This window comes from Scyliorhinus canicula, chromosome 12, assembly GCF_902713615.1.
Source record: "Scyliorhinus canicula chromosome 12, sScyCan1.1, whole genome shotgun sequence".
NCBI lineage: Eukaryota > Metazoa > Chordata > Chondrichthyes > Carcharhiniformes > Scyliorhinidae > Scyliorhinus > Scyliorhinus canicula.
In genome coordinates, this window is record NC_052157.1 from 158,200,908 (window position 1) to 158,226,637 (window position 25,730).

Genomic DNA, 25,730 nt, shown 5'->3' on the forward strand with positions numbered 1-25,730 from the left:
CAGTAGGGAAGAAGCTGTTCTTGAGTCGGTTGGTAGGTGACCTCAAACTTTGGTATCTTTTTCCTGACGGAAGAAGGTGGAAGAGAGTATGTCCGGGGTGTGTAGGGTCCTTAATTATGCTGGCTGCCTTTCTGAGGCAGCGGGAATTATGGATAGAGTCAATGGATGTGAGGCTGGTTTGCGTGATGGACTGGGCTACATTCACAACCTTTTGTAGTTTCCTGTGGTCTTGGGCAGAGCAGGCTCCATACCAGGCTGTGATACAACCAGAAAGAATGCTTTCTATGGTGCATCTGTAGAAGTTGGTGAGGGTCGTAGCTGACATGCCAAATTTCCTTAGTCTTCTGAGAAAGTAGAGTCGTTGGTGGGCTTTCTTCACTATAGTGTCGGCATGGGGGGACCAGGACAGGCTGTTGGTGATCTGTACACCTAAAAACTTGAAGCTCTCGATCCTTTCTACTTCGTTCCCTTTGATGTAGACAGGGGCATGTTCTCCACTACGCTTCCTGAAGTCGATGATAATCTCCTTTGTTTTGTTGATATTGAGGGAGACATTATTGTCGTCGCACCAGTTCACCAGATTCTCTATCTCATTCCCGTACTCTGTCTCATCATTGTTTAAAATCCGACCCACTACGGTGGTGTCATCAGCAAATTTGAAAATCGAGTTGGAGGGGAATTTGGCCACACAGTCATAGGTGTACAAGGAGTATAGTAGGAGGCTGAGGTCACAGCCTTGTGAGGCACCGGTGTTGAGGATGATCGTGGAGGTGGTGTTGTTGCCTATCTTTACTGATTGTGGCCTGTGGGTTAGAAAGTTCAGGATTCAGTCACAGAGGGAGGAGCCGAGGCCAAAGCCACGGAGTTTGGAGATGAGTTTAGTAGGAATGATGGTGTTGAAGGCTGAGCTGTAGTCGATAAATAGGAGTCTGATATAGGTGTCTTTGTTATCTAGGTGTTCCAGGGTAGAGTGCAGGGCCATGGAGATGGTGTGTGCTGTGGACCTGTTGCAGCGGTAGGCGTTCCGGGAGGCTGGAGTTGATTTGTGCCATGACTAACCTTTCGAAGCACTTCAAGATGATGGATGTGAGAGCCACTAGACGATAGTCAAAAGCTGCTTGGCTTTTTTTTTTGGTACAGGAATGATGGTCGTCTTCTTGAAGCAGATAGGGACCTCACCTCAGATTGTTGTAAAGAGAGGTTGAAGGTGTCTGCGAATACCCCCGCCAGCTGATCCGTGCAAAACCTGAGTGCTCGTCCGGGTACCCCATCCGGGCCAGTGTCTTTCCGTGGGTTGACCTTCGAGAAGGTTGCTCTGACGTCTGCAGTGGTGATCTCAGATACAAGTTCATCCGCGGCTTCTGGGGTGGAGGACTCGCTCTCACTGACCTCTTGCTCAAAGCGGGCATAGAATGCGTTGAGCTCATCAGGGAGGGTTGCGTTGGAGCCGACGATTTTACATGTCTTCTTCTAGAAGCCCGTTATGTCTTGCAGACCTTGCCATAGACAGCGGGAATCCGTGTGGATGGCCTGGGACTCGAGCTTGTTCTGGTACTGTCTTTTGGCATCTTTGATGGATTTCTTTAGATCACATCTGGCTTTCTTGTAGAGGTCAGGGTCGCCTGACTTGAAAGCCTCAGACATAGACTTCAGCAAGGAGTGGCTATCCCTGTTCATCCAGGGTTTCCGGTTGGGAAACATGCGGATTTGCTTCTTCGGCACACAAGTGTTCTACACACTTACTAATGAAGTCAGTTACTGTAGTGACGTACTCGTTCAGGCTGGTCGCAGAGTTTTTAAATACTGACCAGTCCACTGACTCTAAGCAGTCCCGTAGGGGATCATCCGATTCCTCAGACCAACAATGCACGACTTCCTTTGATGGACCTCCACTCTGCTGCTCTCCAGCCCAGCATCGCAGTAACTGCAGCCCTCCCCCCCCCCCCCCCCCCCCCCCCCCAGCTTCCAACCCCACTGACCCGGAGAGCTGCAATCCCCTGCAGGCCCCAAGCACTCCTTCCACTCCCCCCCCTCTACAGTCGCCCACACTCCTAAAAATCAACTCCCACAGCCTAACAATCACTAATACTGCTCTTTTAAATTTACTTGCAGGTCTAGCGAACCTCTGTCCTCTGAAGGGAGATCGCGATCTGGAAAGGACCCTGCGGACCCCAACACACGGACCTGCCCCTCGCCTCATCCGCAACCGCGATCCCAGAGACGTCATCCACTTACCGGCCTTCACCCCATCCACGCCGGAGCGTGGTCCGGGCATCCACCAACCTGTGAAGACAAACTGCAGCCCGACAGCGACCCGGAACGCTCGACCGCGCAGACCCACCTACCGACGCAGGAACTGCAAGCAAGGCAACAAATCCTCCATCCACACACCGACCAGACTGAATAACTTCATTGGACACAACTGTTCCCTTAACACTGCAGACTCTCACTGTCTCCCAGGCTTGAAAAGAAGCAGTTATTCCAGAAAGCGTGGAGTCACTCCAGAAGGGAGGAGCGTGAACAATGAGAGGGGTGCTGAACAGGATTGTCGGGGGTGGGGGGGAGAACCCCCGATACCTCCGTGATGGGGGCTGGAGGCCGTTAGACTGTAGTAATGATCACGGCACCCTTTAAAGATGGCGGCCTGATCTCGGTGGAGCTGGTTGCTGGCTCTATGAGGCCCTGCCCCGCTAGCATGGAGGCCCCTGCCCAAGACCTCTGACTTCCCCATACCCCTCCAGTCCACTCCCTCACCCTCCAATCCTCCCACCCACCAACAAACAAAGACAAACAAAAGGCACATTCACCATCATTGCTCCCCCGCCAAAACGTACCCCAATTGCCCAACCAATGTGCCCCACAATTTACACAAAACCCATAAGACCATAAGACATAGGAGTGGAAGTAAGGCCATTTGGCCCATCGAGTCCACTCCGCCATTCAATCATGGCTGATGGGCATTTCAACGCCACCTACCAGCATTCTCCCCGTAGCCCTTAATTCCTCGCGACATCAAGAATTTATCTATCTCTGCCTTGAAGCCATTTAGCGTCCCGGCCTCCACTGCACTCCGCGGCAATGAATTCCACAGGCCCACCACTCTCTGGCTGAAGAAATGTCTCCGCATTTCTGTTCTGAATTTACCCCCTCTAATTCTAAGGCTGTGCCCACGGGTCCTCGTCTCCTCGCCTAATGGAAACAGTTTATTTGCGTCCACCCTTACTAAGCCATGTATTATCTTGTAAGTTTCTATTAGATCTCCCCTTAACCTTCTAAACTCCAATGAATACAATCCCAGGATCCTCAGCCGTTCATCATCCGTGTGAATCTCCGCTGGACACGCTCCAGTGCCAGTATGTCCTTCCTGAGATGTGGGGCCCAAAACTGGACACAGTACTCCAAATGGGGCCTAACCAGAGCCTTATAAAGGCTCAGTAGCACATCGCTGCTTTTATATTCCAACCCTCTTGAGATAAATGACAACATTGCATTCGCTTTCTTAATCACAGATTCAACCTGCATGTTTACCTTTAGGGAATCCTCGACTAGCACTCCCAGATCCCTTTGTACTTTGGCATTATGAATTTTCTCACCGTTTAGAAAGTAGTCTATGATTGGATTATTTTTTCCAAAGTGCAAGACCTCACATTTTCTCACGTTGAATTGCATCAGCCATTTCCTGCACCACTCTCCCAAACTGTCTAGATCCTTCTGCAGCCTCCCCACTTCCTCAGCACTACCTGCCTGACCACCTAACTTCGTATCATCGGCAAACTTCACTAGAATGCCCCCAGTCCCTTCATCCAGATCATTAATATATATGGTGAACAGCTGTGGCCCCAACACTGAACCCTGTGGGACACCGCTGGTCACCGGCTGCCATTCCGAAAAAGAACCTTTTATCCCAACTCTCTACCTTCTGTCAGACAGCCAATCCTCAACTCATGCCAGTAGCTCACCTCGAACACCATGGGCCCTCACCTTACTCAGCAGCCTCCTGTGTGGCACCTTAACAAAGGCCTTTTGGAAATCCAGATAGACCACATCCACTGGGTTTCCCTGGTCTAACCTACTTGTCACCTCCTCAAAGAATTCTAACAGGTTCGTCAGGCACGACCTCCCCTTACTAAATCCATGTTGACTTGTTCTAATCCGACCCTGCTCTTCCAAGAATTTAGAAATCTCATCCTTAACGATCGATTCTAGAATTTTACCAACAACCGAGGTTAGGCTAATTGGCCTATAATTTTCCATCTTTTGTCTTGATCCTTTCTTGAACAAGGGGGTTACAACAGCGATCTTCCAATCGTCCGGGACTTTCCCTGACTCCAGTGATTTTTGAAAGATCTCAACCAACGCTTCCGCTATTTCTTCAGCCACCTCTCTCAGAACTCTAGGGTGTAGCCCATCGGGGCCAGGAGATTTGTCAATTTTAAGACCTTTTAGCTTTTTTAGCACCATCTCTTTTGTAATGGCAACCATACTCAACTCAGCCCCCTGACCCTCTATAATTTTTGGGATATTACTCATGTCTTCCACTGTGAAGACAGAGGCAAAGTACTTATTAAGTTCTCCAGCCATTTCCTCGTCTCCCATCACTAGCCTTCCGGAATCAGTTTGAATTGGCCCAATGTCTACTTTGGCCTGTCGTTTGTTTCTTATGTATTGAAAGAAACTTTTACTATCATTTCTTATATTACTGGCTAGCCTGCCTTCATATTTGATCCTCTCCTTCCTTATTTGTCTCTTTGTTAACCTCTGTTTGTTTTTGTAGCCTTCCCAATCTTCTGATTTCCCAGTGCTTTTGGCCACTTTATAGGATCTCTCTTTTTCTTTGATACATTTCCTGACCTCCTTTGTCAGCCATGGCTGTCTAATCCCTCCCCGGATAATCTTTCTTTTCTTGGGGATGAACCTCTGTACAGTGTCCTCAATTATGCATACAAACTCCCGCCATTTTTGCTCTGCTGTCTTCCCCACTAGGGTCTGCTTCCAGTCGATTTTCGCCAGTTCCTCTCTCATGCCCTCGTAATTACCTTTATTTAACTGTAACACCATTACATCCGATTTTGCCTTCTCTCTTTCAAACTGCAGACTGAACTCAACCATATTATGATCGCTGCTTCCTAAGTGTTCCCTTACTTTAAGATCTTTTATAAAGTCTGGTTCATTACATAGCACTAGGTCCAGAATAGCCTGCTCCCTTGTGGGCTCCATGACAAGCTGTTCCAAAAAGCCATCTTGTAAGCATTCCATGAATTCCTTTTCTTTGGATCCACTGGCTACATTATTTACCCAATCCACCTGCATATTGAAGTCCCCCATGATCACCGTAACCTTGCCTTTCTGACATGCCTTTTCTATTTCCCGGTACATTTCCCAGTACCCCTCTCCAAAATTCTGTGTCCTCTCACTCCTTCCAGTCCATCGCCTCCTCCAGCGGCTTTTGATGCACCACAAGCAGGCAGGGTACAAAACCCCCTTCTTAAAGAGGGCCATATTTATCTGGTTGTATCCGGCCCTCCACTTGGCCAGATCCACACCCAGGTCCTGGTAAATCCGCAGCTCACTCCCCTCCCAGGTTCATTTCTTGGTCAGCCATGCCCACCCCAACATCTTCTCTTTACCCGTGCCTGCACCCCCCCAACCGGAAAATGGAAGGACGGAAGAAATGGAGCAGAACATTGACAGAACAGAGTTCTGAAGACTTTCTGTGACCCAACAGTTAAGCTTGGGGCAAAAATCTTCAATAGAAAACTCTTGATTTTTAAGTGGGCATACTTTATATTACTAGCGCATAGCAGCTGAATAACATCGTAGGGTGCAGTTGCCTCGAGATTGTGGGAGTAGATCAACTATCCAATCAAATCTCATCGTGATATATTGTGAAATGTAATCAATTAAATCTGGTCATTTTTGAACTAATGGCAGAAAAATAACCACCAAAGATTGTTGGAAACACCTAACTGGTTCACTAAAAAGGAACCTGCCACCAGTCTGAACTATAAATAACTTAAGTTCACCACTATGAGACCACCTTCTCAAGCCTTAACGTTCAAGAAGCATAAGAAATATAGATCCATTGGCAACCAGCCGGACAGGATATGATGAAGGTAATTTAGCTCAATCAACAATGGACTTACCTCACTAACCCAACATGGGAGAGCTGTCACATAGACCAATGGGACAACTCTACTTAATATTCCTGTCTGTCCCACCAGCAGGATAGACCCACCAGAGCTGGGGAGCTAAGAGTTGGTTGGAAGTGGACCTGGGAGTCTTCATTAGATCTTCTAAGACTCTTGAATATCCAAGAAGCAAAGTTTCTCTAACTGCCCAATGAAGCCTTGATTTTTCCAGCGTTTTCCTTTGCCAGCCTTCCTTTTCCCATCCGACATAATTTCCAATTCTATAATCCTCAATCCTATCCTTTGGAGCAATACCACAACATTCTTTTTACTGATGACTTCTACTGGCTCCATCTGTCAATGCTCCACCCTTTTTCTATAAAAGTCTTCAATCCTACGTCCCAGCAAGTTACCTGCTTTTCATTCTCATCCCCTCGCAGACTGAACCGGGCAACTTGCAATCTTGGCATCTTATTTGGTCTTAAGCAGAGGTAATGACCCTGTATCCCCTCCAATTCTAAGAATATCTACTTCCACCTTGTAATATCCTCAACCCAATTGTTGCTGAAATCCTGATCGCCCTTTAGCCTGAATCCTATTTGACTAAGCCCCTGATCGTAAAATCTCTACTTGATGTGGTGTCACATCTTGCCTGATAACACTCCTGTGAAACATCTTGGGATGTTTTACTACATTAAACATACAAATTGTTGTTGTTATTCTGTTGTTCATATGACCTCCCTTCCCTCCACTTTACAAAGAATAGTAGAGTCTTCACCCAAAAATGACGCTACATCTGCAGCGGCGGGATTCTCCGTCCCGCCAATCCCATTTTCCAGCACGGTGACCCCAGCCTGCGGCGGGATTCTCCGTCCCGCCAATCCCGTTTTCCAGCACGGTGACCCCAGCCTGCGGCGGGATTCTCCGTCCCGCCAATCCCGTTTTCCAGCACGGTGACCCCAGCCTGCAGCGGGATTCTCCGTCCCGCCAATCCCGTTTTCCAGCACGGTGACCCCAGCCTGCAGCGGGATTCTCCATCCCGCCAATCCCGTTTTCCAGCACGGTGACCCCAGCCTCCAGCGGGATTCTCCGTCCCGCCAATCCCGTTTTCCAGCACGGTGACCCCCGCCTGCAGCGGGATTCTCCGTCCCGCCAATCCCGTTTTCCGGCACGGTGACCCCAGCCTGCAGCAGGATTCTCCGTCGCGCCAATCCCGTTTTCCAGCACGGTGACCCCCAGCCTGCAGCGGGATTCTCCATCCCTCCAATCCCGTTTTCCGGCACGGTGACCCCAGCCTGCAGCGGGATTCTCTGTCCCGCCAATCCCATTTTCCAGCACGGTGACCCCAGCCTGCGGCGGGATTCTCCGTCCCGCCAATCCCATTTTCCAGCACGGTGACCCCAGCCTGCGGCGGGATTCTCCGTCCCGCCAATCCCGTTTTCCAGCACGGTGACCCCAGCCTGCAGCGGGATTCTCCATCCCGCCAATCCCGTTTTCCAGCACGGTGACCCCAGCCTCCAGCGGGATTCTCCGTCCCGCCAATCCCGTTTTCCAGCACGGTGACCCCAGCCTGCAGCGGGATTCTCCGTCCCGCCAATCCCGTTTTCCAGCACGGTGACCCCAGCCTGCAGCGGGATTCTCCATCCCGCCAATCCCGTTTTCCAGCACGGTGACCCCAGCCTCCAGCGGGATTCTCCGTCCCGCCAATCCCGTTTTCCAGCACGGTGACCCCCGCCTGCAGCGGGATTCTCCGTCCCGCCAATCCCGTTTTCCGGCACGGTGACCCCAGCCTGCAGCAGGATTCTCCGTCGCGCCAATCCCGTTTTCCAGCACGGTGACCCCCAGCCTGCAGCGGGATTCTCCATCCCTCCAATCCCGTTTTCCGGCACGGTGACCCCAGCCTGCAGCGGGATTCTCCGTCCCCGCAGCCAGCCAATGGGGTTTCCCATTATGGCCACCCCACACCGTTGGGAAACCCGCAGGCGTAGGAGCTGCCGATGAAGCCGAGCGTCCCGCCGACGGAGAGTCCTGCAATTTGTCCCTCACCTCTTCACTCCGCTATCTCACTGCCGCTTGTCAAATCTCCTCAAAAATCTTAACTTTCTCCCTGGTCACGGTCCATCTCCCCTCCTACAAGGCGGCTTGAAGGACAATGTATAAATCAAAGTCATTGTATAAAAGTACCGCATTAAATGTCAACATAAAAATAGTAAACACTCAATTGGTCAAATTTCAAGACATTTCCTTAACATGCTACAAATGCTGATGCGTGTATGCACCATTTTCTACAGACCATTTCACAGAACAAAGGGCACATGAAGGACTGTAAGTATAGGATAAACTTTGCCAATCAATAGCTCTGTCTTCCACATTATCCATAAACTGTAGACAGCAGCACATTTGGTCACCTAAAATCAATCTAAATTCGGACAATTTCTTTTATTTAAAATACACTCAGTAATGAATCGCTTTTAGTGCTGCTAAAAACCGTAGCTATAAAGAACCACGTCTAGTATAAGTGACCCTACAAACCAGTAACCAGAGCTATTAACTGCATATCACAGGCACTTAGTGAGTACCAGTAAGTTTACTGGGTACAAGTACATGCTCTTGTATCAATCATTATTTTTTGTCACAATGAGGACCGTCTCGACGACAGAGTGATGTCTCCTGTCTACTCCTGTCCCAAATTCCTTTCTTATAATTTGTAAACGGGACAAGTGATTCTGACAACGAGATTAAGCTTGCTCCTTTCAGACCAAAGACCTTAATGAGCACGAATTTTCCAGCCGTTCCTGTTGGCGGGATCTTCAGGGCCTGCTGACGGCGACCCCCCACCAGGTGTTCCCCAGAGGCGGGTTGGGGGGGGGGGGAAACAACGGAACTTCCGCCGCTGGCCAATGGCGGCCGCCTCCCCCGCCATGAGACACACCATGGGGGCACGTGGAAAATCCCACCCATTATCTCTACTCTTTCTCCATTTTAGCACACCAAACTCCACTCTGAGAACGTTTGTGGAGATCTGGTTTGGTGGAGAGCAGCTATTTCATTTTAGCTTTCATTCAGCCGAAGGGCATTCAGCGAGGTTAGATTTTGAATCCTAAAATTTGAATCACTGTTGATGTAATGTTGACTGGAATTAAAATGAAAAGATAATCATAGAATTTACAGTGCAGAGGGAGGCCATTCAGCCCATCGAATCTGGACCGGCCCTTGGAAAGAGCACCCTCCAAGCTTTTCAGGCGCAACGTGGCCATTCGATCGTGCACATAGCAACTTTTCCGTTAGATCGCATACTCTGTGTTTACCATTCACCATTTACCATTTGAGAAAGAACGTAAGTCCTGTACTTTGATTTATCTTCTATATTCTGTCTGTGCATCACTAACATTTGATGTATTTTGGAGTAAGTCATTCAAATTTGGAGAAATTTGTTTATTTAATTAACTGAATTTAAATTCTCCAGTTGCTTTGGTGGGATTTGGAGTTCAATTTCACAGATCATTAGTCTAAGCCTCTGGATTTCTAGCCTAATAACACAACTACCATGCGACCATACCTCAGGGTTGCTAGCTTATCTCAGTGGTCGCTTTCTTGACTCACAGTTAGAAAGTTCAGGTTCCACTTAGTCTTGTGAACATAAATTAGGCTGATATGTGACTGATGTCCTAAGCTGAGGAAATGCATATGTATCTGTTCCGATTGCTTTAAAATATCTCATGCCACTACTTAAAGATGAGCAGAGGCCTTTGATGATGCTCTTACCATCATTTATCCAATGCCACCAAAACAAATCAACTGATTATTTCTCCCATTTCTCTTTGTGGGATTTTGCTGAGTGTAAAACTGACACATTTCCCAGCACAACAGCAACATTACTGCTTCAAGTATATTTCATTGCCTGTTGAAGGTCTGTGTGATTTACTAAGGATTTGAACTATGTCATATCAATTTAAATTCTGCTTTTTTTCTGCAATGTCGTAGCCCATCTCCCAATCCACGATCCCTGGACACACGAGATCGTAGAATCACCCTGTAAATCTGTCACTTCCAAATGATACTGTGCAATATCAATTTGCAAATACTTCAAGCATACATTCTAAGTTCCTTTGGCTGCAATTGTAGCAAAACAAATCGTCTAACAGATCATTAGTGTATAAGGTAAAGGAATTATATTCAAACACATTAGATACTTTTTAACTAATATTACACAGTATATAATTTCATGATGCATATGTTCTTACATTGCAGATTGCTTTGACTGATATTGACATGAAGTCTTTCCCGATGGTTACTGAACAATCAATGCTGAGCATTGAAAATTTTCAGATATTATCTTTGTCAGCAGCAATGGAAAACTAGCATTAAAGCAAGATTCACTTGTGATCCTTTAAATGCACAAATCACAGGAGGTCACAGTTCCGGATCGATGATGGAACCCAGACATGAAACAGCCAGCACAGTATGAGCTGTCCATCTTTGATTTATTCAGAATGGAGGGTTTAGAAGTCATTAATAAAGTGGAGATTGGAGAGATGCGCAAAGCTATCAGTGTGACCCAGAACTCACAGTGATAGGCTTTAGGTTTGGACTGGAATTGTCCAGCGTTGGAATTCACTTTTCCCATTGGCAGCGTGGGGTGATTTCAATGGAAAAACTCATTCACAAGGGACAAGATTGCCACTGCCAGCGAATGGCAACAGCGCCGGGAAACACATGTCTGGGGAATCGGAGAATCCGCTCCTAATCGCTACATTCAGCAAAAAATATGCAATGCAATTCCAATCGACCAGACCATTTTAATCCTGAACAATCCCGTTCCACCCTCTATAAACTCAAGACCATCCAGAACTCTGCTACACATTTCCTAACTCACACCAAGGACGGTTCACCCTGACCTATACTGGCTCCCGAATTCCTCCGTGGTCTCACCAGCCCGACAACGCATTCAGGCCCTTCCTGAATTCTGGCCATGTAAGCATTCCTGATTTTCATTTTCCCACCATTGGAATCTGTGCCTTAAGCTGCCAAGCACCAAACTCTGGAATTACCTCCCTACATCTCTCTACCTCTTATCTCACTTTCCTCCTTAAAACCAAACCTCTAGGCCCTATGGCTTAATATCTATTTAATTGGTTCAATTACAAATTTGTTTGATAACCCTCCTATGAAGTGCTTTTTTTACAACATTGAAGGCCTTATATAAATGCAAGTTGTTGTTGTAGATTAACAATTAAAAAAAATATATATTGTTCTTGGGATGTGGGAGTCGCTGGCTGGGCCCAGTGTCTGTCGCCCATCCCTAATTGCCCTTAAACTGAGTATCTTGCTCGGCCATTTCAGAGGGGGCAGTTAAGGGTCACCCACATTTCTGGTGGCCAGACCAGCTAAGGACGGCAGATTTCCTTCCCTGAAGGACATTAGTGAATCAGATGGGTTTTTTACGACAATCAGCAATGGTTTCCTGGTCATTTTTTATTCCAGATTTCTTTATTGAATTCGAATTTCACCACCTGCCATGGCGGGATTCGAACCCGGGACCCCAGAGCATTACCCTGGGTCACTGGTTACTAGTCCAGTGATAAAACCACTACGCCAACGCCTCCCCATCTCGTGCTTTGAGTATGAGCCTTGGCTCAGTGGGGAGGACTGTCACTTCTGGAGCAAAACATTTTGGATTTCAGTCCCACTCCAGAGACTCGAATAGAAAATCTAGACTGGTACTCCCAGGAGAGCAGGAGCACTTCACCATCAGAAGTGCCAATTTTTGGATGAGATGTTGAATTAAGGGCCCCACCTGTCCTCTCAGGTGAATATAAATGACCCATGGGACTATTTTGAAGAAGTTTGGAGGAGTTCTCCCCCCCCCCCCCCCCCCCCCCACTGGTGTCCTGGGGCCAATCGCTATCACTAAAACAGATTCTCTGATCATTATCATATTGCTGTTTTTGGGATTTTGTTCAGAGTAAATTGTCTGCAATGTTTCCCCACATTGCAATAGAGGCAATACTTCAAAATTACTTCATAGCTTGTAAAGCACTGTGTGATGTTCTGAAAGGTATTTTATGATGCAAATATTTATTTAATTCGGCCCTGTCGATAGTTTATGCTTTAATCAGCAAATGGAAAAAGCTGACACCCTGCTTTGTTGGGGGTGTGGTTTCTACTCTCATCGTCCTGTGACCACTTGGTTTGGCCAATCAACTTCTTTGCAGGCTGGTTTAGAACAGGGCACAGTATCGGTGAATACAAGGTGACAGCGTGCAGCAGCTGAAATTGACAGTGAAGTGCTCCTGGGCTGGGAGACAAAGTTAATTTTATCATGGGTGAACATTGAGTAATTAGTGAGCATTAAGGGTCTGTTTGCGCACTCACGTGTCCAAATGGATCCAGGTGATTGTTGGTTAACTTCAGCTTCTGGAAAGAGACAAGTTGCCTCATCCAGTGTGTTCCAGTTGCTGGTGAATCCGGGTGTACATACAGCCTGCCAGGCATAGCTGGCTCTGCCTTTCCAGCCACCATCCTGGAACAGAATGAGCAATGGTTAAATGTGCAAACTCCGCATGGACAGTGACCCAGGGCCGGGATTCAAACCCGGGGCCTCGGCGGCATGAGGCAGCAGTGCTAACCGCATCCCGACTTAGGTCTATAAGTTATAAATAAACTAATTTATTTCATTCACATACAGAGCAGAACATATATACTTATATTTATTATTTCATTATTTTGTTGAGTTTGTTATTTGCAGCCCTGTTGGCTTTGATTTGTTTTGCTTTGACTTGTGATTATGTTTGTTGTGTGACTATGTAAATGTCTCAGTGGAATGCTTTTTAAAAAAAATAATAATATTCATGAGCTGTGGAAGTTGCAGCATTTTTACCCCTCCATAACTGTCCTTGAGAAGGAGGTGGAGAGCCACCTTCTTGAACCACCAGTCTATGGGCTGGATTCTCTATTTGGGAGACTTGGTGCTGACGACGGCGTGGGATCGCTGGTGTTTTATGCCTGGAAAAACGGCGCAAATCCCCCACTGATCCTCCTCCGCCTGGTGGGGGACTAGTAGGCATGCAATGTAAAGCCCCCGGCTCTGGCTGTGGATATGGCCGGAGAATTGCCGGGTCCGTGGCCGCACATACGCACGGTGGAGGCCTGCAGCAGATGCGCCGTGCAACATGGCGCTGGATGTGTGTGGACCCAGCCTGCCAAATAGTGCCCCCCTTTGGCCAGGCATGCCACCCCTGGACCACCCCCCACCAGTTCCCTCAGCCCCCGCCAAAGTCCCCCCTGCCCGCAGATCGGCTCCACCCCCCTCCAACTGTGGCACAGCGGGTTACCGAAACAAAATAGCACACGTTCCCCATGCCATTGGGAACTCGGCCCATTGGGGCGGAGCATCGGGGGAGGGCCTCAGGTAACGTCCTGAGGCCGTCATGATGGCGTGCGACGTACTCTGCAAGCACGCTGTTTAGGAGGGGATGGAGCCCCCCCCTCCCCCCGATTGCGGCATTAACGGGGAATCAATTACAGCGTTGGAGACTGGAGCCTCCCACCCCATATGTTGTGGGTTCACTCTGCTGTTTGGAAGAGAGTTCCGGGATTTTGGCCCAGCAACAGTGAAGAAAAGGCAATCTAGTTCCAAATTGAGGCTGATGTGTAACGATAGAGGGGTGCTGCTGGAATGCAGCTGCTGCCCTTGTCCTTCTGAGTCACGGGGTTGGAAGGTGCTGCTGAAGAAACCCCGGTGGGTTGCTGCAGTGCATCATGAATAAAGTGCACACTGCTGATGGTGGAGGGAATAAAAGTTTAGGGTAGTGGATGAGCTGTTGATCAAGCGAGCTGCTTCGTTGGGGTGCTGTTGAGATTCTTGAGTGTTGGTGGAGCCGCACTCAGCCAGAATTTGAGTTCAGCAATCAGAGTATGGAGTCACACTGTTGCTGAATTCATGGGCCCAATTTTAGTCTGATCCACTCTGCGGGAAACTGGCCCGAATGGTTTACAAGCTGCTCAAACCTTGTACTGTTCAGAGCAAACTCAGGTATAGTGTAAAACAGGCATTCAATTCCAAAGGGTCAGTTTTCCAGCAGGTTGGCTTTATTCTCTACATCTCCAGGAGAGATTAGAGAAACTGGGATTGGCCTGTACACAGCAAAAAAAGGTAAGAGGAAATTTAGTAAAGGTGTTCAAAATTATTTTGATAGAGTAGATATGGTGAAACTGTTTCCACTGGCAGCAAGATCGGTAATCAGAGAACACAGATTTTAAATAATTTGCAAAAACCCCCGGGAGGAGATGAGGAGAATTTTGTTTTCTGTAGCGACATTATTATGCTCTGGTATCATAGATTATCATAGAATTTACAGTGCAGAAGGAGGCCACTCGGCCCATCGAGCCTGCACCAGCTCCTGGAAAGAGCACCCTACCCGAGGTCAACACCTCCACCCTATCCCCATCACCCAGTAACCCCACCCAACACTAAGGGCAATTTTGGACACTAAGGGCAATTTAGCATGGCCAATCCACCTAACCTGCACATCTTTGGACTGTGGGAGGAAACCGGAGCACCCGGAGGAAACCCACTCACACACGGGGAGGATGTGCAGACTCTGCACAGACAGTGACCCAAGCCAGGAATCGAACCTGGGACCCTGGAGCTGTGAAGCAATTGTGCTATCCACAATGCTACCGTGCTGCCCTGGTATGCATTGCCGAAATGGAAGATGGAAGAAAATCAACATTTAACTTTCAAAAGGGAATTGGATAAATACTTTAAAAAGGAAACATTTCGAAGGCTATGGAGAAAGAGCAGGGAGTGGGGTTTATGGGACAGTTCTTTAAGGGAGAGGCACAGACATGATAGGCTGAATGGCCTCCTTCTGTGCTTTAAGATTCTCTGATTTCTCGGGGTAACTTTTCAAACACTCACCATTTGTTATCACAGAACTTATAACGATGGTCATCGGCAGGCACAATGTCGATCAGCAGAATGTACTTTGTTTTGGGATTCATCCCTGTAACCTTCACCTTGTAACTTGGAAACATCCGCCTAGACAGAATCAGAAAGAAGCAGATTACAATGCAACACGGCGGTTCTAAATCCTGATTGTTCCTAGTTGATCCAAAAACTGCTCCCTCAGCAGAACTGGGACAACTTTCTGCAGCTTTGTACCGCATTCACCTCATCAACTGCAGCAGTTCACTTTCTCACGGGCAACCAGGGATGGGCAATAAATGGCGGCCTTTAAATTGATACCAGGAAAAAGTGGACAGAAAACAGCTAACAAAGGTTAAATTATGAACAAAGTATCCCTTGAACCGGGAGCACAACCAGTTAGCACTGTTGCCTCACAGCGCCAGGGACCCGAGTTCCATTCCTGGCTTGGGTCACTGCCTGTGTGGAGTCTGTATGTTCTCCCCGTGTCTGCGTGGGTTTCCTCCGGGTGCTCCAGTTTCCTCCCACAAGTCCTGAAAGATGCTGTTAGGTGAATTGGACATTCTGAATTCTCTCTCCGTGTACCCGAACAGGCGCCGGAATATGGCAACTAGGGAATTTTCACAGTAACAGCATTGCAGTGTTAATGTAAGCCTACTTGTGACACGAATAAAGATTATCATTAAATTAAAAAATTATGGGATTGATCTAAATGAGGTGTTTGAAATGAATAAAAAGTGTTTTAAGGCAGATAGAAAAGGCTATTTCCTTTAGTGAGGGAATCCAGGAGTAGGCCTAACCTTAAAATGAGGGTTTGGCCATTCATCAGGAAACCCTTGTTCGCACAAATGGAAATCTAGAATACTAAACACAAAATCTGCTGAACCTAGATGAGTTGAAAATTTCAAAACACGTCACAAGATTTTTTTAGACCACGATATTAAGAGTTCTGGAATGAAGACAGGTAAATGGAGTAAAGGTAAAGTTCCGCCGTGATCTAACTTTTAAAAAATATATATTTTATTACAAACATGTATCAAAACAGGTTACAGCTAATAAACGCCCCGGGAAACATACTTCCCAGCAATCAACTGGACAGTCTGTACAGATTTTACCCCTTTTTCACCCCCTCTCTCTCCCCACGATGAACAGCCCCTCAAACACGGTCACAAATATCCCCACCCTTCCTCAAACCCCCCTGAAGAGCCCCTTAACTCATACTCAGGAAGTTGTACAGATCACAAAACCATGCCGCTACTCCCAGTGGCGATGCTGACCGCCACTCCAGTAAAAACCCATCGCCGTGCAATCAGAGAGGCAAAGGCCACGACATCAGCCTTCCTCCTCTCCATGAACTCCGGCTTCTCTGAAACCCCAAATATCGCCACCAAAGGGTCCGGGTCCACCTCCTCCTCCACTATCCTGGCTAAGACCACGAACACTCCCGCCCAGAATCTTCCCAATTTTTCGCAACCCCAAAACATGTGTGGGTGATTTGCTGGGCCCCGGCCACACCTCTCACTCATCTGCAACCCCCTGAAAGAGCCCCTCATTCTAGCCTGAGTTGTATGCACCCTGTGCACCACCTTAAACTGTATCAGGCTCATCCTTGCACAAGAGGAGGTCCCGTTTACCCTTCGCAGTGCCTCACCCCATACTCCCCAATTGATCTCGCCTCCCAACTCCGCTTCCCATTTCTCCTTGAATGTCACACCCGCTCGCCTCCCTGCTCCCCCAGCCACTTGTATATATCCCCAATTCTTCCCTCCCCTTCTGCCATGATCTAACGTAATGACAGAAAGGACTGAGGGGCTGAATGGCCTTGTTCTTACTCTTGTTCTTATGTTCCCATTTAAATGAACAAAGTGATATTCGTGGACAAAATCTCAATGGATTCACATGCTAGCCTATTACCCCCAATTTATCAATGTCATTAGCCTTTTTAAAATAAACACCTGTATTGAAGTAGCAGATAGAAGAATATCATGTGGAGCCCATAATGTTTGTCCATTAATATCATCCACAATTATTTCTGAGTTCATGAAAGAGAAGGTATGATAGAGGAAGTGTGCTTGATTGACTTGAATCCCTGGACTAAGGCGGGATGAAATATGACAAGGTTTCTGCATTGTCCAGTGCTGTTCGGTGGCTCATAAGCACTTGCGATTGTCCAGTAAGCACTCGCTCAGTACTGACCCTCTGACAGTGCGGCACTCTCTCAATACTGACCCTCTGACAGTGCGGCACTCTCTCAATACTGACCCTCTGACAATGCAGCACTCCCTCAGTACTGACCCTCTGACAGTGCGGCACTCCCTCAGTACTGACCCTCTGACAGTGCAGCGCTCCCTCAGTACTGACCCTCTGACAGTGCAGCACTCGCTCAGTACTGACCCTCTGACAGTGCGGCACTCCCTCAATACTCACCCTCTGACAGTGCGGCACTCCCTCAATACTCACCCTCTGACAGTGCAGCACTCCCTCAGTAATGACCATCTGACAGTGCAGCACTCCCTCAGTACTGACCCTCTGACAGTGCAGCACTCCCTCAGTACTGACCCTCTGACAGTGCTGCACTCCCCAATACTCACCCTCTGACAATGCAGCACTCGCTCAGTACTGACCCTCTGACAGTGCAGCACTCCCTCAGTACTGACCCTCTGACAGGGCAGCACTCCCTCAGCACTGACCCTCTGACAGTGCAGCATTCCCTCAGTACTGACCCTCTGACAGTGCAGCACTCCCTCAGCACTGACCCTTTGACAGTGCAGCATTCCCTCAGTACTGACCCTCTGACAGTGCGGCACTCCCTCAGTACTGACCCTCTGACAGTGCGGCACTCCCTCAGTACTGACCCACTCCCAGTGCGGCACTCCCTCAGTACTGACCCTCTGACAGTGCAGCACTCCCTCAGTACTGACCCTCTGTCAGTGCAGCACTCCCTCAGTACTGACCCTCTGACAGAGCAGCACTCCCTCAGTACTGATCCTCTGACAGTGCGGCACTCCCTCAATACTGACCCTCTGACAGTGCAGCACTCCCTCAGTACTGATCCTCTGACAGTGCGGCACTCCCTCAGTACTGACCCTCTAACAGTGCAGCACTCCCTCAGTACTGACCCTCTGACAGTGCTGCACTCCCCCAATACTCACCCTCTGACAGTGCAGCACTCGCTCAGTACTGACCCTCTGACAGAGCAGCACTCCCTCAGTACTGATCCTCTGACAGTGCGGCACTCCCTCAATACTGACCCTCTGACAGTGCAGCACTCCCTCAGTACTGATCCTCTGACAGTGCGGCACTCCCTCAGTACTGACCCTCTGACAGTGCGGCACTCCCTCAGTACTGACCCTCTGACAGTGCAGCACTCCCTCAGTACTGACCCTCTGTCAGTGCAGCACTCCCTCAGTACTGACCCTCTGACAGAGCAGCACTCCCTCAGTACTGATCCTCTGACAGTGCGGCACTCCCTCAATACTGACCCTCTGACAGTGCAGCACTCCCTCAGTACTGATCCTCTGACAGTGCGGCACTCCCTCAGTACTGACCCTCTAACAGTGCAGCACTCCCTCAGTACTGACCCTCTGACAGTGCTGCACTCCCCCAATACTCACCCTCTGACAGTGCAGCACTCGCTCAGTACTGACCCTCTGACAGAGCAGCACTCCCTCAGTACTGATCCTCTGACAGTGCGGCACTCCCCCAATACTCACCCTCTGACAGTGCAGTACTCCCTCAGTACTGACCCTCTGACAGTGCAGCACTCCCTCAGTACTGACCCTCTGACAGTGCACACTCCCTCAGTACTGACTCTCTGACAGTGCAGCACTCCCTCAGTACTGACCCTCTGACAGTGCAGCACTCCCTCAGTACTGACCCTCTGACAGTGCAGCACTCCCTCAGCATTGACCCTCTGACAATGCAGCACTCCCTCAGTACTGACCCTATGACAGTGCAGCACTCCCTCAGTACTGACCCTCTGACAGTGCAGCACTCCCTCAGTACTGACCCTATGACAGTGCAGCACTACCGCAGCACTGACCCTATGACAGTGCGGCACTCCCTCAGTACTGACCCTCTGACAGTGCGGCACTCCCTCAGTACCGACCCTCTGACAGTGCGGCACTCCCTCAGAACTGACCCTCTGACAGTGCAGCACTCCCTCAGTACTGACCCTCTGACAGTGCAGTACTCCCTCAGTACTGACCCTCTGACAGTGCAGCACTCCCTCAGCATTGACCCTCTGATAATGCAGCACTACCTCAGTACTGACCCTCTGACAGTGCAGCACTCCCTCAGTACTGACCCTCTGACAGTGCAGCACTACCTCAGTACTGACCCTCTGACAGTGCAGCACTCCCTCAGTACTGACCCTCTGACAGTGCAGAACTCCCTCAGTACTGACCCTCTGACAGTGCAGTACTCCCTCAGTACTGACCCTCTGACAGTGCGGCACTCCCTCAGTACTGACCCTCTGACAGTGCAGTACTCCCTCAGCACTGACCCTCTGACAGTGCGGCACTCCCTCAATACTGACCCTCTGACAGTGCGGCACTCCCTCAGTACTGACCCTCTGACAGTGCGGCACTCCCTCAGTACTGACCCTCTGACAGTGCAGCACTCCCTCAGTACTGACCCTCTGACAGTGCGGCACTCCCTCAGTACTGACCCTCTGACAGTGCGGCACTCCCTCAGTACTGACCCTCTGACAGTGCGGCACTCCCTCAGTACTGACCCGCTGACAGTGCGGCACTCCCCTCAGTACTGACCCGTCTGACAGTGCAGCACTCCCTCAGTACTGACCCTCTGACAGTGCAGCACTCCCTCAGTACTGACCCTCTGACAGTGCGGCACTCTCTCAGTACTGACCCTCTGACAGTGCAGGCACTCCCTCAGTACTGACCCTCTGACAGTGCAGCACTCCCTCAGTACTGACCCTCTGACAGTGCAGTACTCCCTCAGTACTGACCCTCTGACAGTGTGGCACTCCCTCAGTACTGACCCTCTGACAGTGCGGCACTCCCTCAGTACTGACCCTCTGACAGTGCAGCACTCCCTCAGTACTGACCCTCTGACAGTGTGCAGGCTCCCTCAGTACTGACCCTCTGACAGTGCGGCACTCCCTCAGTACTGACCCTCTGACAGTGCGGCACTCCCTCAGTACTGACCCTCTGACAGTGCAGTACTCCCTCAGTACTGACCCTCTGACAGTGCGGCACTCCCTCAGTACTGACCCTCTGACAGTGCGGCACTCCCTCAGCACTGACCCTCTGACAGTGCAGCGCTCCCTCAGTACTGACCCTCTGACAGTGCGGCACTCCCTCAGTACTGACCCTCTGACAGTGCGGCACTCCCTCAGTACTGCCCCTCTGACAGTGCAGTACTCCCTCAGTGCTGACCTTCTGACAGTGCGGCACTCCCTCAGTACTGACCCTCTGACAGTGCAGCACTCCCTCAGTACTGACCCTCTGACAGTGCAGCACTCCCTCAGTACTGACCCTCTGACAATGCAGCACTCCCTCAGTACTGACCCTCTGACAGTGCAGCACTCCCTCAGTACTGACCCTCTGACAGTGCGGCACTCCCTCAGTACTGACCCTCTGACAGTGCAGCACTCCCTCAGTACTGACCCTCTGACAGTGCAGCACTCCCTCAGTACTGACCCTCTGACAGTGCAGCACTCCCTCAGTACTGACCCTGTGACAGTGCGGCACTCCCTCAGTACTGACCCTCTGACAGTGCGGCACTCCCTCAGTACTGACCCTCTGACAGTGCAGCACTCCCTCAGTACTGACCCTCTGACAAGTGCAGCACTCCCTCAGTACTGACCCTCTGACAGTGCAGCACTCCCTCAGTACTGACCCTGTGACAGTGCGGCACTCCCTCAGTACTGACACTCTGACAGTGCAGCACTCCCTCAGTACTGACCCTCCGATAATGCCGGATCCCTGAGTCCTGGGGGACCATCAAGACGGATTATGCGCACAGACCTTGTGAGTGGGATTACAAACCTGTGGATTTATGACTCAGAAAGCGAAGAATTTCCCGTTGAGTTTCTGCAGGTTCAGGGCTGAAGGATTAAAGGGATCAGAAGAGAAAGAACTTGGATAGATGGAGAAGCCTGCACACTGAAATTGAAGGCGAGGTACAGAGAAAGCATGGAAAGGAAGAGGGAGGAGAGGCCGGCTGTAGGGGCAGCTAATGAGACGTATGACCAGGAGAACGTCACACTGACCAGGATTTATTACACCTGGCTTCTGGAAAATAATTTGTAGCTCAGCCCACATGCCTGAAGTTAGCAGCTAAAGTAGCCTGGCCTTATAAATTTTAAGTGCTTTTTTAATGGCAATAAAAAGAGTGGAGGCATGTGAAATTCATATTGTTGACATATCTGGACATTTTTAAGTGGGTTCACACAGAACTCAAGTAGCAGAATTATAGTCGGCTGAAGTAGCTGAAAGTAACAGAGCTTTTTCAGAGTGGAAATGCTGGTTGAGTTTAGAGGGCGACATGCTGCTGGGATTACCAACCCATCTCTGGTTTTCATTTTGTAAGCTTTTATTAACACCCGTGTCGGGATTTTAACTAACCTTGACCCACGATGAATTTTCTGGAACCAGCCCTTGAATGTGATGTGGTTGAAACGTGTCAGTTATACTCAGAGAATTCAATTAATAAAAATGTTTTACGGGCTTTTAAAAAACCCCTTCATTTCTCTTCTCAAGGGAATTCCGCAGGACTGTTGATTATTTTGATAGGGAGGTTCCTGTGTGACAGCACTCCAGAGATAAGTTGTTTTTAAATGTTTTCTTAGCATTAAGCTTGTCTTTTAGTTTCTCTTCCCTCCCCTCCACCAGCATCATTCCAGATGGCTCACAAGCCATGTGCCACAGTTAAAATAAGTCATTTGTGATCAACCATCGCCTGATTGTTCACCTGGAACAGAGCTACCACAGTCGGCTTGTCTCCTCACCTGCCAGTGTCAGTGCCATTGTTGGTACCAGTGCCAGTGCTGGTGCCAGTGTTGATGCCAGTGCCAGTATCAGTGCCATTGTCACTGTCAGGGTCAGTGTTGGGTGCCAGTGTTGGTGCCAGTGTCGATGCCAGTGCCAGTATCAGTGCCAGTGGCATGACTGTCACTGATTCTTAACCATGATCTGGTTCAATACCTGGCGGAGTTTGGGAGGAATGGGTAACTTTGGACATTTGGTTCCCACAGCGCTCCAACGTTCTCCTCACCTGTTATCTCAGTCTTTGACGACTAATTGATGCAGATTGATTGCTACGATCGTCAATAACTCTATTACTGTATCATGTGACTAGCAGGATGATGGAAGGTGAACAGGACAAACCTTGGTCTTTATTCGCCTACAAATAAATACCTGTGTCCCTCAGGATGTTGAGCAGAGCTCAGTGGGTGCTGGGTCTGTGAGATTGTGGGCGGGATTCTCCGACCCCCCCGCCGGGTGGGAGAATCGCCGGGGATCAACGTGAATCCCGCCCCCGCCGTCCTCCTAATTCTCCCGCCCCCCCAAAAAACGGCCCGGCGTGTGTCGCGCCGCCCGCCTCGGAGAATGGCGGGGTCCGGCGCGACTCAATGGGCGCCGGGGCTGCCCAAAATCTCCGGCCCACAATGGGCCAAAGTCCCGCCTGTCTGTTGCCGATCCCACCGGCGTAAATTGGAGTAGGCCCCTTACCGGCGGGACCTGGCGGCGCGGGCGGGCTCCGGGGTTCTTGGGGGTGCGCAGGGGGATCTGGCCCCGGGAGGTCCCACGGTGGCCGGCCCGCGATCGGGGCCCACTAATCCGCGGGCGGGTCTGTGCCGTGGGGGCACTCTATCCTTCCGCACTGGAGGCTGTGAGCCTCCACCATTCCCGGCGCGGAAGTGAATCCCTCTGCGCATGTGCGGGGATGACCCCAGCACGCGCTGGTGCTCCCACGCATGCGCCGACTCGCGCTGGCCGGCAGAGGCCCTTCGCCACGGGTTGGCGTGGCGCCAAGCCCCTTTTCCCCCGGCCAGCAGAGTGCCAACCACTCCGGGGCAGGCCTAGCCCCTGAAGGATTCCGCACCTTTGGGGCGGCCCGACGCCGGAGTGGTTCACGCCACTCCGTCCCGCCGGGACCCCCGCCCCGCCGGGACCCCCGCCGCGCCAGGTAGGGGTGAATCCTGAAGCTTAAGTGAGAGGAGGAGTTCGGGGGGGGAGCTGGAGGACGGTATTTGGGCAGAAGCCCTGAGCAGAGTAAACACGACCGCAACATGCCCCAGGCTCAGCCTGATCCAGTTTAAGGTCGTGCACCGGGCCCACATGACGGTGGCCCGGATGAGCAGATTCTTCGGGCTGGAGGACAAGTGTGTTAGATGCGCCGGAGGGCCGGCTAACCATGTACACATGTTCTGGTTGTACCCTAAATTCAGGGGGTACTGCCGGGGATTCGCAGATGTCATGTCCCGGGTATTGAAAATTGGGGTGGTAATGAGCCAGGAGGTGGCAATCTTTGGGGTTTCGGAGGATCCGGGAGTCCAGGAGGAGAGAGAGGCCGACGTTCTGGCCTTTGCTTCCCTGGTAGCCCGGCGACGAATACTGTTAGCATGGAGGGACTCAAAGCCCCCGAGGGCTGAGGTATGGCTATCGGACATGGCGAGCTTTCTTGGCCTGGAGAAAGTCAAGTTCGCCTTGAGAGGTTCGCTACTCGGGTTCGCCCGAAGGTGGCAGCCATTTATTGACTTCTTCGCAGAGGGGTAAGCGTCAGCAGGGGGAGGGGGGGGAGGCAAGGGTAGAGTAGAGTAGGGGGATATTGAGGCAGGTCCGTGCGTGAACAGAGCCGTGGTTTGCACTATGTTTAATTTGTAATTTGTGTCTTGACTTCTTTTTTTTTGTACTGTACAATGTCACTTTTTCTATATGTCTAAAATACCTCAATAAAATTGTTTGTTAAAAAAAAGAGTCATTTGCACCCTCCCGCTGGCACGCAGGCCGGAACACTGATCCCATCGCCAGTGTGGGGGGGGGGGGGGGGGGGGGGGAGTCGGAGCTTTGCAATCGCACCGTGCCATAATCTCACCCAGCATGTTCTGCTTTTATAACAACAACAACTTGCATTTATATAACACCTTTAATAAGTAACGCATTCTGAGATACTTATCGCCCAAGTCCTCAGTAGCAGAGGATGTGCCAAGCATGAGGTTAGCTGATTCAGTTCTGCACACACTCTGCTCACTGTCCCATTTCGCTCACACTCAGACTTTGCAGAACAGAACACATGCTGGTGATAAGACCAGGAAGTTTCTGTACAATCTCGAAAGCTCCTTCATTGCCAATGGGCAGGAAAAGCAAAATGTCAACATTTTAACACAGATTGCTGATAAAAATAGAAGTGCTACTGACAGGGGAGAATTTCACTGATGCTTTTCTGTGAATGCTTTGCGGCAATTCCTTCCTGATCACTCTGTGATTTAACAATTCTTGTTGCACCAAAACTGCCCACACCTGGGCAGACAGGTGAGTCGGCATCTTGCCTGGGGACCTGAGACCTGTGTCCCGGCTGCTGTGTGACTACCCCATAGATTTACAGGTCTAACCTGGAGTGGGTGAGACAGTTTGCTGTTTCCTCTACCCCCACCCCCCCAACCCCCCAGTCATTTGCTCAAAAGTGTCCGACCGTTGCCCGTTCCCCGCGTTTCAGTGACTGAGGTGTTAGCCATGGTTCAATGGGTACCACTCGTGCCTCTGGCACAGTAGCACAGTGGTTAGCACAGTTGCTTCACAGTGCCAGGGTCCCAGGTTCGATTCCCGCTTGGGTCACTGTCTGTGCGGTGTCTGCACGTTCTCCCAGTATCTGCGTGGGTTTCCTCCGGGTGCTCCGGTTTCCTCCCACAGTCCCAAAAGACCTAGGCCGGGATTCTCCGAGACTCCGCGCTGCAATTGCGCTCGACGCGGGGGCGGAGAATGGGGCGTCAGACCTGCGATCGGGTCCGACGCCTTCGCCGCCAATTGCACGTGCGCGATCGACGTGGCGCCATTGAAAGAGGCCCCTGTGGCGATACTCTGCCGGCAACTGGCCGAGTTCCCACCAGCGTGGTTCACTCATGGTCCACGTGTGGTCCCCCCACCCAAATCGCTGGTAAGGCTCCCTACCTCCCCCCCCCCCCTCCCAATAGCTGGTAAGGCTCCCTACCCCCCTCCCAATAGCTGGAAAGGCTCCCTCCCCCCCCCCCCCCTCCCCCCAATAGCTGGAAAGGCTCCCTACCCCCCCCCCCCCAATAGCTGGAAAGGCTCCCTACCCCCCCCCCCCCAATTGCTGGAAAGGGCTCCCTACCCCCCCCCCCCCAATAGCTGGAAAGGCCCCCTACCCCCCCCCCCAATTGCTAGAAAGGCTCCCTACCCCCACCCCCCCCCAATTGCTGGAAAGGCTCCCTACCCCCCCCCAATAGCTGGAAAGGCCCCCTACCCCCCAATAGCTGGAAAGGCCCCCTACCCCCCAATAGCTGGAAAGGCCCCCTACCCCCCAATAGCTGGAAAGGCCCCTACCCCCCTCCCCCCCCCCCCCAATTGCTAGAAAGGCTCCCTACCCCCCCCCCCCCCAATTGCTGGAAAGGCTCCCTACCCCCCCCCCCCCAATAGCTGGAAAGGCCCCCTAACCCCCCCCCCCCCCCAATAGCTGGAAAGGCCCCC

At 50.6% G+C, this 25,730-nt stretch overlaps 1 protein-coding gene across 1 annotated transcript in view; it reads right to left on the reverse strand.

The window, feature by feature from the left end:
* Positions 1–25,730, reverse strand: part of tbx4 (T-box transcription factor 4) — a 133,774-nt gene that overhangs the window by 38,160 nt on the left and 69,884 nt on the right. Inside the window, exons 3-4 of the mRNA XM_038813550.1 lie at positions 15,052–15,171; positions 12,504–12,651 (exon numbers count right to left, since the gene is read on the reverse strand). Coding sequence (XP_038669478.1) covers positions 12,504–12,651; positions 15,052–15,171 — 268 coding nt within the window. The remainder of the gene's footprint in view (positions 1–12,503; positions 12,652–15,051; positions 15,172–25,730) is intronic.